Consider the following 16,556-nt stretch of genomic DNA (forward strand, 5'->3'; position numbering starts at 1 on the left):
CACGCGTGAATAAATCTGTGGCACAAAATTTTGGTGCTAAAATAATGAAATGAAATTTTCATAAAGAAAAGTATGTTAGCTAAAAACCCAATCCATTTTTGTTTGAAAAACAATGCATAGAAACATTTAGTTTTGAATTAATTTAAAGATGCCATTTTTTTGTATTATGGGCATGCTCAAATAACCCGGTGTTTTTCATTGAGATAACCTAGTTAAATGTTCTAAAATAGCAGTGGTTTTAATTTCTTTATTAATAAAAACAAAGCAAAGCAAACATTTTTTAATATTTTAACGATGCTAAATGTTTTTCTGTAATTAAAGTTCGAAAAATTCGAACTATTATCATTGAAAAGTTTCAGTTAATAAAATTGAAAAAATAACAAACTAATTTTTTTGTTGTTGTTGTTGAGAAAAACATAGTAGTATTGTTTCAACAAAATGTGGCTTAAAATTTGATCTTTAAATGATAAGTTTTGTTAATAAAGAATCGCAATATTCCAAAAATTAGTTCTAATTGTCAGGTTGGTATTCTTTTACTTAATTAATGTTATTTTTTTGAGCTAATTTAAAGGGTTCATATTACCAAGTGGTCTGGGTAATATGAGCACTTTTGCTACTTTTTTAAAACCTCGGTGTTTTTAAGAAAAAATTTTGGGTGCCCAAATATCTAAGTGAATCATGAGTAGGGACCCCTAAAAACTGTTCATTCGCAAAAATTTTTGATCCAGCATAATTAAATTTAAATTTCCGCCTAGAGTGCTCATATTACCCTAATCTACCCTATAATAATATAACTGTTTGTTTAATTTGTTTATTTTGTTAATGTTTCACTCCATTGATTAGTTTTTAGCTGAAGGAGTTACAACTAATTTTATGTTTAATTAATATCAATCCTAGTTTTATAAATAATAATATAACGGTTTTAATTTAATTTTTTAATTTTTATATTTTTAAATTTTTATCATTATGGGTAAAAAAATTGTTAAAACTAAATTATCTTATTAATGATATTTAGTGATGAATTGTTAAATAGAAATTGTTAAATAGAAACTGAATTGTTTAGTAGGAATCATTGGCTTAGAAACAAGAGGTCCGGGGTGTTCGACACCGGCTCTAGCCCAATAAACGACATTGGTAAGCTATTTACGCTATCCCTCCCTACGCCTAATCTGTTGGAACGCCCCACGGTGGTCCTTTTTCATAAGTTATGGTTGCAAAAGGTATAAAATTTATCTTCAAATAATCGGTTGTAATGACACTCATTGAATACCTAGATAACCAGGTAAACAAAATAAATCGTTCTTAGAACTCAACTCCCACCTCGAAGTGAACAATTGCACCCGAAAGTTGTACTTCTTTACCGAGCTTACGCTCAGTAGTTTCAGGCAATTTACCAGCGCCCTTTCAAAGTGAATTTAAGTGTACCTAAAACTTTTATTTTAATATTTTTTTGAAAAGGGAGTCGAGCGAACAGGTATATATTTACAATTAAAAAAAATAGTTGTTGATAAAAAAAAGTTATTTTATTGTAAAGATGATGATAGATTAGTTCTAAAACAAGAATTTGTAAAGATTTTAATAGAGTAGAACTTTTGGGATTGTTCGGGATTGTTGCTAAACTAGTTTTTGTAGGTTCCATGGCGTGTCGTGTGAGAAAACGAGACATTTTTGAAGTATGGCGGAAAGAAAGAAATTTTAATACAGTTATGAAATTTTTTGAAGAAATAATTTACTTTAATAGGAGTGACAATAAGAAGGGCCTAAAGTGAGTTTTGAAAAACAATTAAAAAATTTGTGTGGCGAATTTGCCAAAAAAATAAAACAACGATGTCGCTCAGTTGACAAATTTTTACACCATAACAAAGACTGGGTGGACAGTGATTTTGTAATTTTTAAGTGCTTAGAGGAAGGTGAAAAGACGGAAAACACAGGGTTTCTAAAAAAACATTTTGGAGAATGCAGTCATTCAGCGAAAACTAGGAGAGTGAAAGATCTCGTTGAAATTAGGACATCTGATAAGCCTTCTCTAGCTACACAAATTAAATAAAGGCATGAGAGTAAAAGGGATGCTGAAAAAGTTATTCATATGGTTTCATCACCTACCAGTTCACCAAGAAGAGCTACCACAGTAAAAAAACGTATTTTCACTGAAAATAAGGCTCCAATAAAAATGACAGCAGAGCGTGCGTTGGCTCTCTTTGTTGATAATAAGTTTACAAAGAATCAATACATCGATATTCAACAAACCTCTAAACTGCACAACGCTGACATTTACCCACCATAAAATCGTTTGTTGGAGGCAAAGAAGCAATGTTATCCCGATGACATCATATTAACTGAAATATCTGCCGAAGTTTCTTTAAAATCATTAGTGAACCACACAGTTCAAAGACTTTTGAGTGCAAAGAGAGATATTTTAAAAGCAAGGCAGCAGGATTTTGATCCCAAAAAACTAAATATTTTATTCAAATGGGGTTGTGATACTTTCATCATTAAAATATTGTCGTCTCATCAAAATAATGTTTCACAAAGAAACACCTGATTTTGTAACACAACAAGTTGATAATGTTAAAAAAGAAGTTCAGTATCTGAGCCCCCGTGAGGTTATTGTGGAAGGAGTACAATTTAAAATACAATCACCGTTTCCACTAATGATGATCGATGGTAAAACTTGCAGCACTCTTTCCAATACAGCTGCTCAAAATTGTTACATTTGTGGTGCATCACCAAAAATAATGAACTATCTAGAAGCAGTGCGAGCAAGACCGATAAATAAAAATGCTTTTCAATTAGAACTATCAAGCTTACATGCTTGGATTAAATGCTTGGAATGTATCTTCAATATACCATACCGTTTAGATATTAAAAAATGAAGAGTTAAAAAATAATAAAAAATGAAAAACAGAAGAAGATATAACAGAAAAAAGAAAAAAGGTAGTACATGAAAATTTGAGAATATTTTAGTTGATTTACCAAGAAAAGGCTGTGGCACAAGCAATACAGGGAATGTGGCTCGTAATTTTTTTTACAACCCAAAGCTAGCCTCACAAGCTACAGGGGTAAATAAATCTCTTAAAGAAAGATAAGGTACAATTCTCCATACCATTAGCTCGAAGTTTGCAACAAATATACCAGCTTTTGAAAATTTTACCATGCAAACTGCTGATTTGTACATTCAAGAATACTCTTGGTAGTACATGCCTCAAAGTGTAGACAAAATTTTGATGCATGGAAGCCTCATTATAAAAGAAGCCATCCTACCAATTAGTACACTGTCAGAAGAGGCTCAGGAGCATAGAAATAAAGACATTCAAAATGACAGAGAGTTCCATGCCAGAAAATTTTCCAGGAAAGAAAATAAGGAAGACATGTTAAATCTACTTCTTATAAGCTCTGACCTTTTAATCTCTTCTTTAAGGAGAGAAAAGCCAAAATCTAGTGATAGTTTTCCACAATCAGTTTTAGCCTTGCTAAGAGAAGCCAAAGACTTGTAGGCAAACATGTTTTCACATGTAATAAGAATGTAATAAAATATTAAAAAAAATTGGTTACAGTGTTTTCTTTTTTTTAAACATTAAATTTAATACCTACTTTGCAAATACATTGTCTATTTATATTTTCAGGATTCTAGTTTAGGCAATTTTTTTACATCCTGGTAATTTAGAAAAACAAAACTAAAATCGGTTTGATTTGAAATTACTCCCCAGAAAAATAAATCAATTGTTATAAAATGTTATTTTTAACATTGTATTTAAATATGTAGTTAAAAGTATACATAATTTACAGTGCTTAATATTTCTAAGAAACATTAATTTAACATAGCAAAATAAAAATCATCATTTTTTAATTTTAAAATCTAACAAAATATAAAATAAATACTAAAATTACAGTTCTTGACAAATAAAGACATTTTAAGAAATATAAGTGTTTTGCCAGATGTAGACAGATTTCATTTCTAAGAAAATAACTGTAGAATATTGAAACCACGGCACTTAGGGAATTCCAAGTTTTAATTCTATTACCTGAAGACAGTAAAAGTGCACCCTACTTACGACAGTTGCCATGAAATTACCGTCTTTACTACCATAACCAACCAAGGTTATTCTTGTATTTTACATATACAAAAATGTTTTACCTGTATACGAATTTTCAGTCTCTTATATTGTGGTGTAATACTTTTGCAACCATGGATCGCCAGAAAGGACCACTGTGCGACTTTAGTTGAACCTAAGCATGAAACTTTTTAAATATTGAAAAAACATAAAATTCTTTTTTGTTTAATTTTTATTATTTACCCCAAGTTGGTTTTTTATTTCAAACCATTTCAAAACACATAATGTTATTATAAGAAATGAAAACAAGCTATTTAAAAACAAAAAAAAATGTTAAGGATTGGTTTTTTAGAAGATCTCTGTTTTGAGCTTTCACGAAAAAATGCAATAAGTGGTTTAATAGTGCCAATAATATTTTGTACCACCGAAACATCTTTTAGATCATTACCTAAAAGATTAAGTTTATGTGAAGCGTAGTCCCATTTTCTTTTCCAGCCAGTGAGGAGCAGCGATCATAAAAAATTTCCGTTAAAATAATAGAATACAGCTTCTTTCAGTTATTTTCAAAGGTTTGTTTTACTGGACTATCTATCTGACAAAGAATATCTCTATCTCTTCTTGTTGATGCCAAATGTTTAATATCTCGGTGAGCTCCACGATATTATGCTGAGCTCATATGGTTTTCGGCACATTTGCTAAAATTTTTCTATTTTGTGAAAATATTAGTATTGAAGACACCTTAAATTCATTTAAACAGGTCTCGAAAATTATGTACAAAATACCCAAATCAAACTTTTATATGTGACAATATAATAGCAATAGAGTATGCTTGGTATTTAAAAACGTCGTCTTTGATATCGTAGGGTGGACGAGGCTGGTAAAGGGGGAAGGGACAGGGCTAAGTACACCCATGCCCCCACTTGCGGGCGCTCATGTATATATAAATAAACTCTAAAAACTGCTTCTACAAACCAGTCTATTTTATCAGACTGGAAATAAAGGTAAACACAAGTCAGCTTTATATAAACTTTCTAACCGTATGCGCAACGAGATATACGAGAAAATATATATATATATATGTATATATATATATATATATATATATATATATATATATATATATATATATATATATATATATATATATATATATATATATATATATATATATATATATATATATATATATATATATATATACATATACATTAAATACGACGCGAAAAAAAAAATACAGTAATTGAAACTAAACAATAATCATTTAACTTATTAAGTCGTAAACTGCATGGGTAGATCATCCACTATTTTTTTGCTCTGCATTTGCTGTATACTTGGATATCTACATCCATAAATGAGGCACATCCAACTACCTTCGCATAAGTTGCCCATGTCGCATCTTCAAACATTTTAGTTTTACAAATATGCGTTTGAATTATCTTAATCAAATATCCAGTAAAACCGCAGTAATTAAAACATTTAAAAGTATTTACAAAGTACACAGTGTATTAATTGCAAAAATATATTTGCCTTAACGGGTGATGCAGAAGTTATCAGACAAAATAAAAACGTCAATAACTTATTTATAAATAAAAAAACAAACTACTATTATATTTTTTTTAAATCATTTATCTTTTAATAAAAATATATTAATTTTTAAATGAAAAAATACCACCATCTGCAATTGATCTCAATTTTGCTCTGACGCCTTTCATATGCGACTGTAAAAAGTTTAAATCCATTTCTTGTAGTTTTAGTTTAATGTGATGAATCAAAACTTGCTCTGTTGAAGCTTGCCAATTGGTCGTGCTTGAGGCACATTTGGGGGATTGGATTCTTTATCAACGTATTAATAAGTGACATATTGGTCCATCCAATTTAGAGAATCTTTAGAATAATTTTTTTTTTTAAAAATGCATTACTGAGATATGGTTAAGTTTTATGTAATATAAAAATATTTAACGAGATTTTATTTTCAAAATATTTGAGGTTCCATGATTTATTACGTTTTAAATATAAATCAAATAAAGCTTTTTCTTCATTTCAAGAGAGTCTATTACTTGATTATTTGGAATAATTCTTAGGCACTTATTTATTTGGAATAAGTCTTCACTAAATGTATTTAACAAAACTTTTACATTTTTTTTGGAATAAAAAAGATCGGAATCGTCTGTAAACAATGTAACATTTAAAATGCTTGATGCTGAGTATAAATCATTTAAGTTCAATAAAAATAGTAGTGATCCTAAGTTTAAATCTTGGGTCACACCACATGTAATGTGCTTTATTGCTTCATTATTTTTATGAATTTTCGATTTAGTCCTGTCTAAAAAAAAAAAAAAAAAAAAAAATATATATATATACATTTATATATATATATATATATATATATATATATATATATGATAAAAAGCATGTAAACATAGAAAAATAAGAACTTGAACAAAATGTTCTTCTTTGATCGATAAATATCACTCTTTGTCTAGCTCAGCGGTTCTAGCATATGGATCGCGACCCTAACAAGGGTTGTCTGACAATTTGCCAGAAGCCTTCAATAGACCTTCTGAAAAAAATTTTTGTACGCTTTTCAGTGGTTTCTTTTTATCCTCTTAAATTTAAGCAATACTTTGACTAGAGTCATTACACCGAAGCAACGTACAATACTATGATTTGGCAAATGACAGGAACCGAATGTAATTTAATAAGTTTAGACATTGTAATTCTTACAACTAGCCAACTAAACAAAATGATTTTTATAAATTTTATATTGATGAAAATTGCATGTCCATGATAATGAGTCAGCGAGAGACAAGTATTAGGAAAGTTTAAAAAATATAGTGATAAACTTTTAAAGTATGGATTTACTTTCATAATTGCAGCTAGAATTAAAAAGACACACTATGGTATGAAATCAAATTGTCAGCCCAACGGACTTAAACGAACTTAGGGTACTTAGCTGAATCAATTTTTAGGGAATTCAAAACTATTTTGAATGTAAAACTATTTCATAGAATACAGGGAACTTGTTGTACCTTTGACCACATTGTAACTGGTTACTTTACTCTGTCGGCTTACTAATGTTTTTTTTTAAAAGAAAGTGAAGTGCCATTTGAAATAATAGCCTATGAAGACTCTTCTTACCATAAAACACCATACTTGGGATATATGATATCGATCCAAAAGTAATTATAAGATTTGGGTCTTAAAAAGTAAACATTTGTTTTAATTTTATTCTGATTTTGAAAATGTGATAGATTGTTGTTTGATTCATCTACGGCATTACAAACATTACCCAACATCATTTTTTTGTTATGGAAAAGTTTGGATGATTATGTCTGACCGTAAATGGAGATTTAGACGATTATTGTTAATGAAACCCATCTCGTGTACCTTTGACCAGACTAGGATGTTGTACCTTTGACCAAAAATAACTAAAAATATATTATAACTTTATCTAAATAGTTATAATAACTGATTTTATTTTAAAAAAAGTAGAAATACTCATTTTCGAAATTCCCTCTAAAAAATTATGTCAGTTTTTTTACCTTTTTCCCACCCACTCCCAAAATAAATAATTAAAAGTGCGTGTTTACTATCAGTTTTTTTATGGTATAATATTTAATTTTTTTTAATGATTTTTTTTAAATCTGCTTATAGATAGAGTAAATAAAACTTGACATCGTTTTAGTCACAATACTCTCCTCCCGATTGTCAATTATTAAAAAACTTTTCAGGACCCTTCTCCTACCCCTCCCTCACTCTTCACTGACATCATTTATGGATGGCCCTTAAATAAAAACATTTCGAAATAATTTTTCTTATTTAAGCGCAACTGAAGCAACTCTAAATGAGCTTATAATAGAAATTATTCCTTTGATTTTACATTGAATATTGCACGCTTTCGCGTTATTTATATAATAAACACTTTTTAGTGAACGCTTTTTAGGCAGCCTTTCAGTTAAAAGTCTTTTTCAAGTTTTTGATGTAACGTATCGTATTCAACCTTTTTATTTATTCTGAAATTTCATTTCAAATTTCGTTTTAAATCTTTGAAAGAGGAGTTCAACTTCTTTACTCAAAAATAAACGGTATTTATTAAAATATTGAAGTTCTTTTTACAAATATGTAATTTTTTTTTTTTTTAATCTTGTTAAACAAGCTAAAGTTTTCTTTTTAAAGAAAAACTCTATTGGTGTTTTTTGGTGTTTTAGTGATCATGTTTAATTCTATTAAAAAACTCTGGTGTTTTAATGATCATGTTTAATTCTATTAAAATATTTGTTGTTAACAATTTTAAGATATTTAAAAAAAGCATTATTACAAAAATTTTATTACATGAAATTTAAACAAGTAAATTTTTTAACGGTCCTTGACAACAAGACCTTACGGTCTTTGACGAGTCGCCGCGTTGGTTTATTTCTTAATAACATTCTTATAAATATTTATTATACTTTGGTATTTTATATTTTATTAACGGGTCGCTTTTTTAAAATGTAATAACAACAAAATATTAAAAAAAATCATTAAAAAAAAAAATGATTGAGTAAACCAATAAAAATTATTACTTATTACCTTGAATCTGTAGGTAAATATTTGGCCAGCAGAAATAGGACATTGAGATATCCATCCTACGCCAACCATAAAAGGGGTTCCTTTTTGATGCAATCCGTGCCAATGCAGGGTGGTAACATCACTTAGCAGCAGATTTTCAACGTGAATGTTTAAACTTTGATGCTCGTAAACAATAATTGATGGGCCGGGTAGTGTACCATTAATTACAATTACCATTCGATTTTCTCCATCTGCTGAAATCACATCATCTAAGGGTATCTACATAACAAAAATCAAAATATTAGACTTTGGTTTTGATAAATTTGTCTTTATAATATATTTATAACTTTAACTATAGACCTTTGTTGCGTTTGAGCCAGCAGATTCGTTATATAGAAATAAAGAACCACCAGAAGAATGAAGTAAATTTTTCTTATATATCATTGTTAGTTTCTCTTTTATCTGTAACCAGAACTCGCATTCATTCTTTTCGGGACAACATTCGTTGTATTTATAATCAGGCGGTATTTCGATTGCAATAACAAGTTCGTGGATAAGCAAAATTAAAACAGTTCCTTTAAACAAAATCTCCGATAAAGTTTTAGAGTCAAATTTAATAATAAAGTTTCGGAGACTGCTTGTAGAAAATAATATTGAGAGGTGCGTTACAAAACCAAAATATGAAATCCTAAACAAAAGAAACAAAGCAAAAATAACGTAATGTAAATTATCATTAATTGTGCTGTTTAAGTTTTAAAAAATATTTTTATGCTATTTCATGCTATTTAAATCTGTAATGATATCTAATATATGTTTCTTCTGCAACAGTTTGTATAGCAAAGAGAATCAAATACTTTTAATACTGCTTTTATATATATTTACACACCTATGTTTACTATTCAGGAGAATTATTTGATAAACACTTTTTCTTTTAAATTTATTGAAGATTTGATTCTGAAAGCAAACATATCTATTTTTAAATCAAACGAAAGTGAAAGTCACTGTAATAATCTAATAAAAATTTCAGCAGTTTATGTTTTTCATCTTGCACCGTGTGATTATAAAAGTAGGGACTACCTTTATACAAATAAGAGTCGCATTAAATTTTATCGTCGGGCAACGTGATTTTTAACGATTCCACTAAATAGATATATAAATAAATAGAAAGCATTGTGTAATAACTGATAAATTTGAAATAACAATAGCTACATCATAAGTTTATTTATGACTTTATTTTCTTATAACACAAACAGCAAATTTAAGTATGTGCATAGGTTTGTTATAATAATGTGTACTCTAACAAGAACAGGAAAAAAAAAAATCTTTTTTTGATTTAATATGTTGGCTATCTAATCAATATATTCTACATTCTGTTTATAGTTTATAAATTCAACTGAACAAGGGGTGAGAATCAACTAAAAGTTACTTTGAAGACCACGAATATTTGTCAAAGATATTTTGAACGATAAAATAAATTACATTGCCATAAAGATGTAATCCTTTTTATCGTTCTTTATCGTTTTATTATTTTTATCATTAAAATAGCAAATGCAGTTATAAATTTCAAAATAATTTTGATTTTCGTTTCCTAAAAACTGTAGGTCAAATAAAATTGATATATACGACATGATATTACGGTATTATAAAGAATTGATTAAATATTTGTGTGTTACGGTATAAATACTGCCTTGTTTTATGTGTGTACTCAACAACTTAGCAGCGTACTCTCTTGCTTTATTTGTAAACAATTTTAAAAAGGTATTATAAATTTAGGACTTTGTCAAGTGCCAATAAAAACATATGCAAACAAATAAAATGTCTTAACAAGACGTCCTTTGTAAAGTAAGTGCAGTAAATGTACACACATCGAATGAGGGTGTTCATTTTGGAAGGGAATGTTTTAATTAAAACTATTCCTCAAATTTTAAACTTTAGTTAAAACTCTTTCTCAAGTTTTTAACTTATTTACCGTCTAGCGTTTATCTTCGATTTAAAACAATATTTTACAGGGAAACTTTCGGACAGCTAGTAAAAGTATATAATAGATAATTATTTGACAGTTTCTTTTTACTTTTAAAAACTCAAAACATTACATTATAATGAAGTTCAACAATTTTAACACTTAATTTTAATTTAATATTTAATTTAATTTTTAAACAAATTTTAATAATTTTAACAATCTTTTTTTACTTTAACCTTGCATACATAATGAAGTTCTCTTTGAAATTCCAATGACACTTATCTTACAGTGTCTTATCTTATCTTCACCCAGAACTTACTTTGGAAACTTGAGACGTCTATAAATTTTTTCGATTTGAATCTTTATTGCACATTAAAGACTTATGAAAAGCAACTGTGTTCCGCTCTAAATTATATAAAAATCTCCGCAGTGATAAATCTGATATTTCGGCGCTAAGGTACAAAAAACAATAGAAATAGCGTGGTAAATTTAAACTGTAAGCTACAGAAAATTTACTTTGGGAAAGTTAACACTCTCTCGATTTCAGATACATTTCTCTGCAAGTTAACTAAACCTAGCCTTTCAGATAAATCACGTAACTCTAACGTATCACTTTAGTTGAAAACGGTAACATCGTCTCTGACAACTTTTTATTGACTAACATTTTTAATAAGTATTTTATAAACGTTGCAATGCCATCTGGTAGTACAGACCTTATACATTCGTTTTTATTTTCTTGCTCTATAGAACCAGTTAATGCACCTATCAAAAAGTATATTGATCATCTCAGTAAAGAAAAAATTTATAATTTGCACACATAGTTTCCAGCTCCGTCAAATCACACCTCTTGATATTGTAAAAATGATAAGGTCCATGAGTAATAATAAAAAGACTAGTGGTGATGCACCAACTTCAATGTTAAACTCTTATATTGTTTACTTTAGGGACAATCTTACAGATTCCATAAATAACAGTATTCATGATGACAATTTCACGTCATTTTTAAAATTGGCAGATGTTATACCTTGTTTTAAGAAAAACGACCCAATAGACAAGTCGAACTACCGTCTAATTAGCATTCTTCCAGCCCGTCTCTAAAGTTTTTGAAACTATTATATATGAACAAACTATGATATTTATTGAGCCTAGATTCGATAAATTTTGTGTGGTTTTTGCAGAGGTTATCGTACTTAGCTTTCACTTTTTTTTTTACTTAACAAGATACATGGATGTATTAATAATGGAGATATTGTTGGATCAATATTAATGGAGCTCTAAAAAGCGTACGACTTCATCCCGCATGACATACTAATTGATAAATTAGATGCCTATGGTTTTACTAAAGAAACTCTTAAACTCTTGATATCTTATATTTGTGGTCGTAAATAAAGGGTAAGAATAGGGTCTTTGCCTCAAACTGGGTAGATATATTACCTGGAAAGTCTCAAGGGTCAATCCTCGAACCCATTTTGATTAAGATCTTTATAAATGATTTATTTTTATTCATTAAAGATACGATATTTTGTAATTTTGCGGATTATAACACTATTTATTCTTGTGATTATAGCATTGCGAAGGTTATTTTTAGTTCGCAAAAAGAAGCAACCAATACCATTAATTGGTTTTAGTTAAAATCTATGCTTGTTAACCCAGATAAGATCCAATTTTTTTTTTACCTCTGATAAGGTAAAACTACTTGCTATAACAATTGATAAAGATCTAAAGTTTGTGGAACACATTAAAAGGTAATGCAGTAAAGCTAATGGTAAATGTTTTGCTATTTTCACATATAGAAAATATTTTTTCTCGTGATGTATGTATTTTGCTGTTTCATGCTTTTATTTTCAGGGTCAGCGATATTGGAGTGAGGAGAGGGCCAGAGGGCAGTGACCCCCTCCTCCTCTCACATACACACACACTTTTTCAAAACTTTTTTTAGAAGTTTTTAGACATAGAGAACGTTTTTAGAAATTTTAGTTGTGCTTCCTCTTCCTCCCCCTACCCTCTTCCACTAACAAACCCGTGTTGTTGGCCCTGATTTTGTCTAACTTCTCTTATTGTCCTCTAATTTGGATGTTTTGTTTAAGTTAGATTGACAAACTAATTAATAGAATTCATAAAAAAGCTCTAAGCAGAGTTTATAAAAGATTTGATTTGTCTGTAGAGGAATTATTAGATTTTAAATAGTTCAATGATCCATCTAAGAAATTTGCGATTTCTTATGAACAAAAATTTATAAATTCATCAATTGTCTAAGTCCAGAATTTATGAAGAATCGTTTTACTATAAAAAATTTTACGTATAAACTTCGTTATAGTAAAAATCTGATTCTACCTCCAAAAGGCTCCATACATAATGATACATGCTGTACGTTATATAAAGGCACCTCGCTGTGGAACTGTCTAGATGACGAGACTATATCTGCAAATATTTATATGATCTTCAAAAAACATATCAAGAATTGGCATGGTAATAATTGCGTTTGCAAAATTTGTGCCTATAAAAATTTATTTTATTTTATACAGGCATATCTTTAGCAAGGATTGTATTATTGGAATATTTTTCTTTATTGAAGCAATTGTAAATTTTAATGACAATTTTTTTTTTCATTGAAACAATTGTAATTTTTTAATGACATGTATGTGTATGCGTGTGTGTTTGTGTGTGTGCGTAAGCGTGCGTGTGTGTGTGCGTGTGTGTGTGTGTACTGTCTATAAAGTTTGTTGATTTCAGTAGTTTTAATATTAAAACTATATTATAATAATCTATTTGAAATAAGGTTGTTGTTTTTTTAAAACAGCATCGAAATTTTTAAAACTTTTATTCATAGGATTAGATCATTTTTTTAAATAAACTTTTTATTTGTTCATACATACTTACAAAATTTGTGTTTTAAAGCATATAATAGATGACAATCACAAGAAAAAGACAGGTTTGCCTTATAGCTATCCCTGTAAACACTGTATGATGGTCCTTTATTGGTCCAATGACTTATTTTAACAAATATAACGGGCCGGTATATGCCATCATTTTGCCGTATTTGCTGAGGCTTTGCGTTTCTTGGTTTGTATTTGCAGCCGTTATCGAAGCCTAAATACTGGCCGACTTGATTTGGAATGTATTGTGCCAAGATTGGCTAATATTAATATTTTTTTAAACCAATAGCTGCGAAAATGTAGGAGGAGTTTCAAATATGGCGCACATATCCGGGTAACACAATCATTTTGCACCAATATGTAAAAATTGTTACAGAACTGTATTTTGAAAATCAACATTCAATTTTGTATCATAATCTACTTCAAATATACATATATTCATATTTTTTCTTCATAGTTTTTGTTTATTCACATTTTAGCTTATATAAAGTTTATATATAATATTCGCCACTTTTAAAAAAAGGTTTTACATCGAAGTTTACATTTTGAAATCAATCGCTAAGAAAATCTTTCTTTAATTACGCAACCCGGTTTTTGTTGTCGTAATAATTAAATTATATTTAAATTAAATTAAATGTTTTTATCAATATATTTTATATATTTTATTAATTTTTTAAAAATCAATTTAAGATTTTGCTTTTCAAATGTACATAAATCGACTGACAAATCGGGATTGGCGCAATTAAATACACATGGATCGACTGAAAATAAGGGATTGGCGCAATTGAATGTACATTTATCGACAGACAGAAAGGGATCGGCACAATTAAATGCACATACATCGACAGACAAATAGGGATAGGCGCGATTAAACGTACATGATTTAGGACAGGGTTAGGGTTTGGGCCAGAGATAATAAATCAGAAAATGATGCGCTCAGCATTTTTTAACTGTTTTGCTTTACATTGTTGATAGAAACCAGGCTTTTTTAAATTCATCTTTGAAAAGGATTTTAATTATAACCGAGTATGAAAAAAATGACAAATACTAGCGTTTTTTAGTGTAATTTTTTAAACTTCAACAGCGAATTAGAGCACTTTTTGTTGATTTTCAGACCTATGTTTTTATACGATTCTTAATCAACATAAAATTCTCTATCATAATCAGCAATAAAAAAAAATTGTTGGGGGAGGGGCGGAGAAATTGCAGTAGCGCCTTAAGTTTATATAAGGGATTTTAACAGATCATGAAGCAAGATACAACTGAATCCATCGATATAGAGTCATTGTCGGATAATAACAGTGAGGAAAATGGACCTGAAATTGAAAACAGAGAAAAATGGCTATCATTTAATTTGGGATGGTGGGCAGCATCATTTCTATTCCCGTGGTTGCAGTATCTTCACTTCACAGTATCTCACTAAATATACTAAGAGTGTTGCACCCATCACTTCCAAAAGATCTACGAACTTTACTAAAAACACCTAGAGCAAGCACTATCAAAAAATTGAAGGTGGCTCCTATTTTCACTTTGGCATTGTTAATTTGTTGCAACACATATATCTTTTGCCACACTTATTCACAAGTCTTTGCTCTAAAACTCCATCGATTTCTCTATAAATTAATATTAATGGATTGCCCTTACAGAAGTCAAGAACTCAACAATTTTGGCCAATTCTAGTAAGAGTATTGATCCCATTTTCAAGTAATCCATTTTTGATTGGCTTATTTTGCGGCCAAAGTAAACCAGTTCACTTGAATGAATATTTAAAAGACTTCATTGAAATAATGTTAGATTTAGAAAAAGATCCTGGTCAAATCTATGTAGATGGTAAAAGATACTCTGTAAACATTGGTATTTCCTGCTTTGTGTGTGATACTCCTGCGAGGGCATATATTAAACAAAGTAAAAGCCATACGGGGTATTACGGTTGTGATAAATGTATCCAAAAAGGGGAATTGCACAATAAAATTTCTTAATACCGATGCTCCGCTTAGAACTGATCAATCTTTTAACGATATGACAGATGCTAATCACCACATTGGAGATACTCCTCTTAAAAAATTGTCTATTGGAATGGTAACTCAGTTTCCTTTTGATTTTATGCACTTAGTGTGTCTTGGAGTAACGAGAAGGATTTTGATATTTTTAATAAAAAGTCCTGATAGCAATGGAGTAAGATTGGGAAAGTTATCTATTAATGGGATTTCAGAGAAATTAATATAATTTAAAAAATTTATTTCTTATGAGTTTTCTAGACAATGTTGGCCTTTAAGTGACATAGAGCGTTGGAAAGCAGTGGAATTCAGTCAACTTTTATTATACAGTGGCATAGTTGCACTAAAAGAACATCTTTCGAAGTCTGTATATAACAATTTTCTTTTGTTTTTTGTTGGAATTCACTGTTTAGCTAATTTAGACCTGTTTCAAAGTCATGCTGATTATGCGGAATCTGTGTTAAGAGCCTTTGTAGGAAATGCTTTATAGATATATGGCAGAGGTTTTATTAGCTACAATGTACACAGATTAATACACTTTGCAAGCAATGTTAAAAGATTTGGATCTGTTTATAATTACTCTGCATTTCCATTTAAAAGTTTTCTGGGGCATTTAAAGCGTTTATTACGTAAACCTCATTTACCACTTCAACAGGTTATTCGGCGTATGTCTGAAAGAAATGAATCAATTATAAGAAACTCTGATAAATTTATGTAGGAAGGCATTGCCAGGAAGCTGCATGAAAATGGTCCTATTGTTTTTAGAACACAAACAGAGTGTCTACAGTATAAAGAAATTACTTTAAATGGAATTTTTTACTCCACCTGAAAAGAAAATAATTGCATAAGATTAAAAAGTGACTTTAATACTAAAATTTCATGGCGATAATAGACATTTAATGATCTATGAAAAATTTCTAACTATTGAGCCTTTCTTTAAACATCCTGCAAATTATTTTTGAATGTTTTGATATAGTAAAGGTCTCTAATTTATCATGTCAGTTTAAATCTGCTACAATAGATGAAATTCAAAAAAAACACGTGATACTACCATACAAGTTCAAATTTGTTGTATTCCTCTACCTATGAAGCCTCAATAAATACATAAGTCATAAATTATAAA

At 29.2% G+C, this 16,556-nt stretch overlaps 2 protein-coding genes across 2 annotated transcripts in view; both read right to left on the reverse strand.

The window, feature by feature from the left end:
* Positions 1-4,258, reverse strand: part of LOC136087506 (uncharacterized) — an 8,372-nt gene extending 4,114 nt beyond the window's left edge. The window contains exon 1 of the mRNA XM_065810397.1: positions 4,136-4,258. The gene's annotated coding sequence lies outside the window, so the exon portion shown is untranslated. The remainder of the gene's footprint in view (positions 1-4,135) is intronic.
* A 1,299-nt stretch (positions 4,259-5,557) lies between these two features.
* Positions 5,558-9,444, reverse strand: LOC136087512 (uncharacterized). Its single transcript, XM_065810404.1, has 3 exons — positions 8,961-9,444; positions 8,622-8,879; positions 5,558-6,375 (listed from the first exon to the last, which is right to left on the reverse strand). Exons 1-3 carry the CDS (start codon positions 9,042-9,044, stop codon positions 6,334-6,336), a joined length of 384 nt encoding a protein of 127 aa, XP_065666476.1. The 5' UTR covers positions 9,045-9,444; the 3' UTR covers positions 5,558-6,333.
* Positions 9,445-16,556: the final 7,112 nt, after the last annotated feature.

The sequence above is a fragment of the Hydra vulgaris genome, chromosome 11 (assembly GCF_038396675.1).
Source record: "Hydra vulgaris chromosome 11, alternate assembly HydraT2T_AEP".
NCBI classification, from domain to species: domain Eukaryota; kingdom Metazoa; phylum Cnidaria; class Hydrozoa; order Anthoathecata; family Hydridae; genus Hydra; species Hydra vulgaris.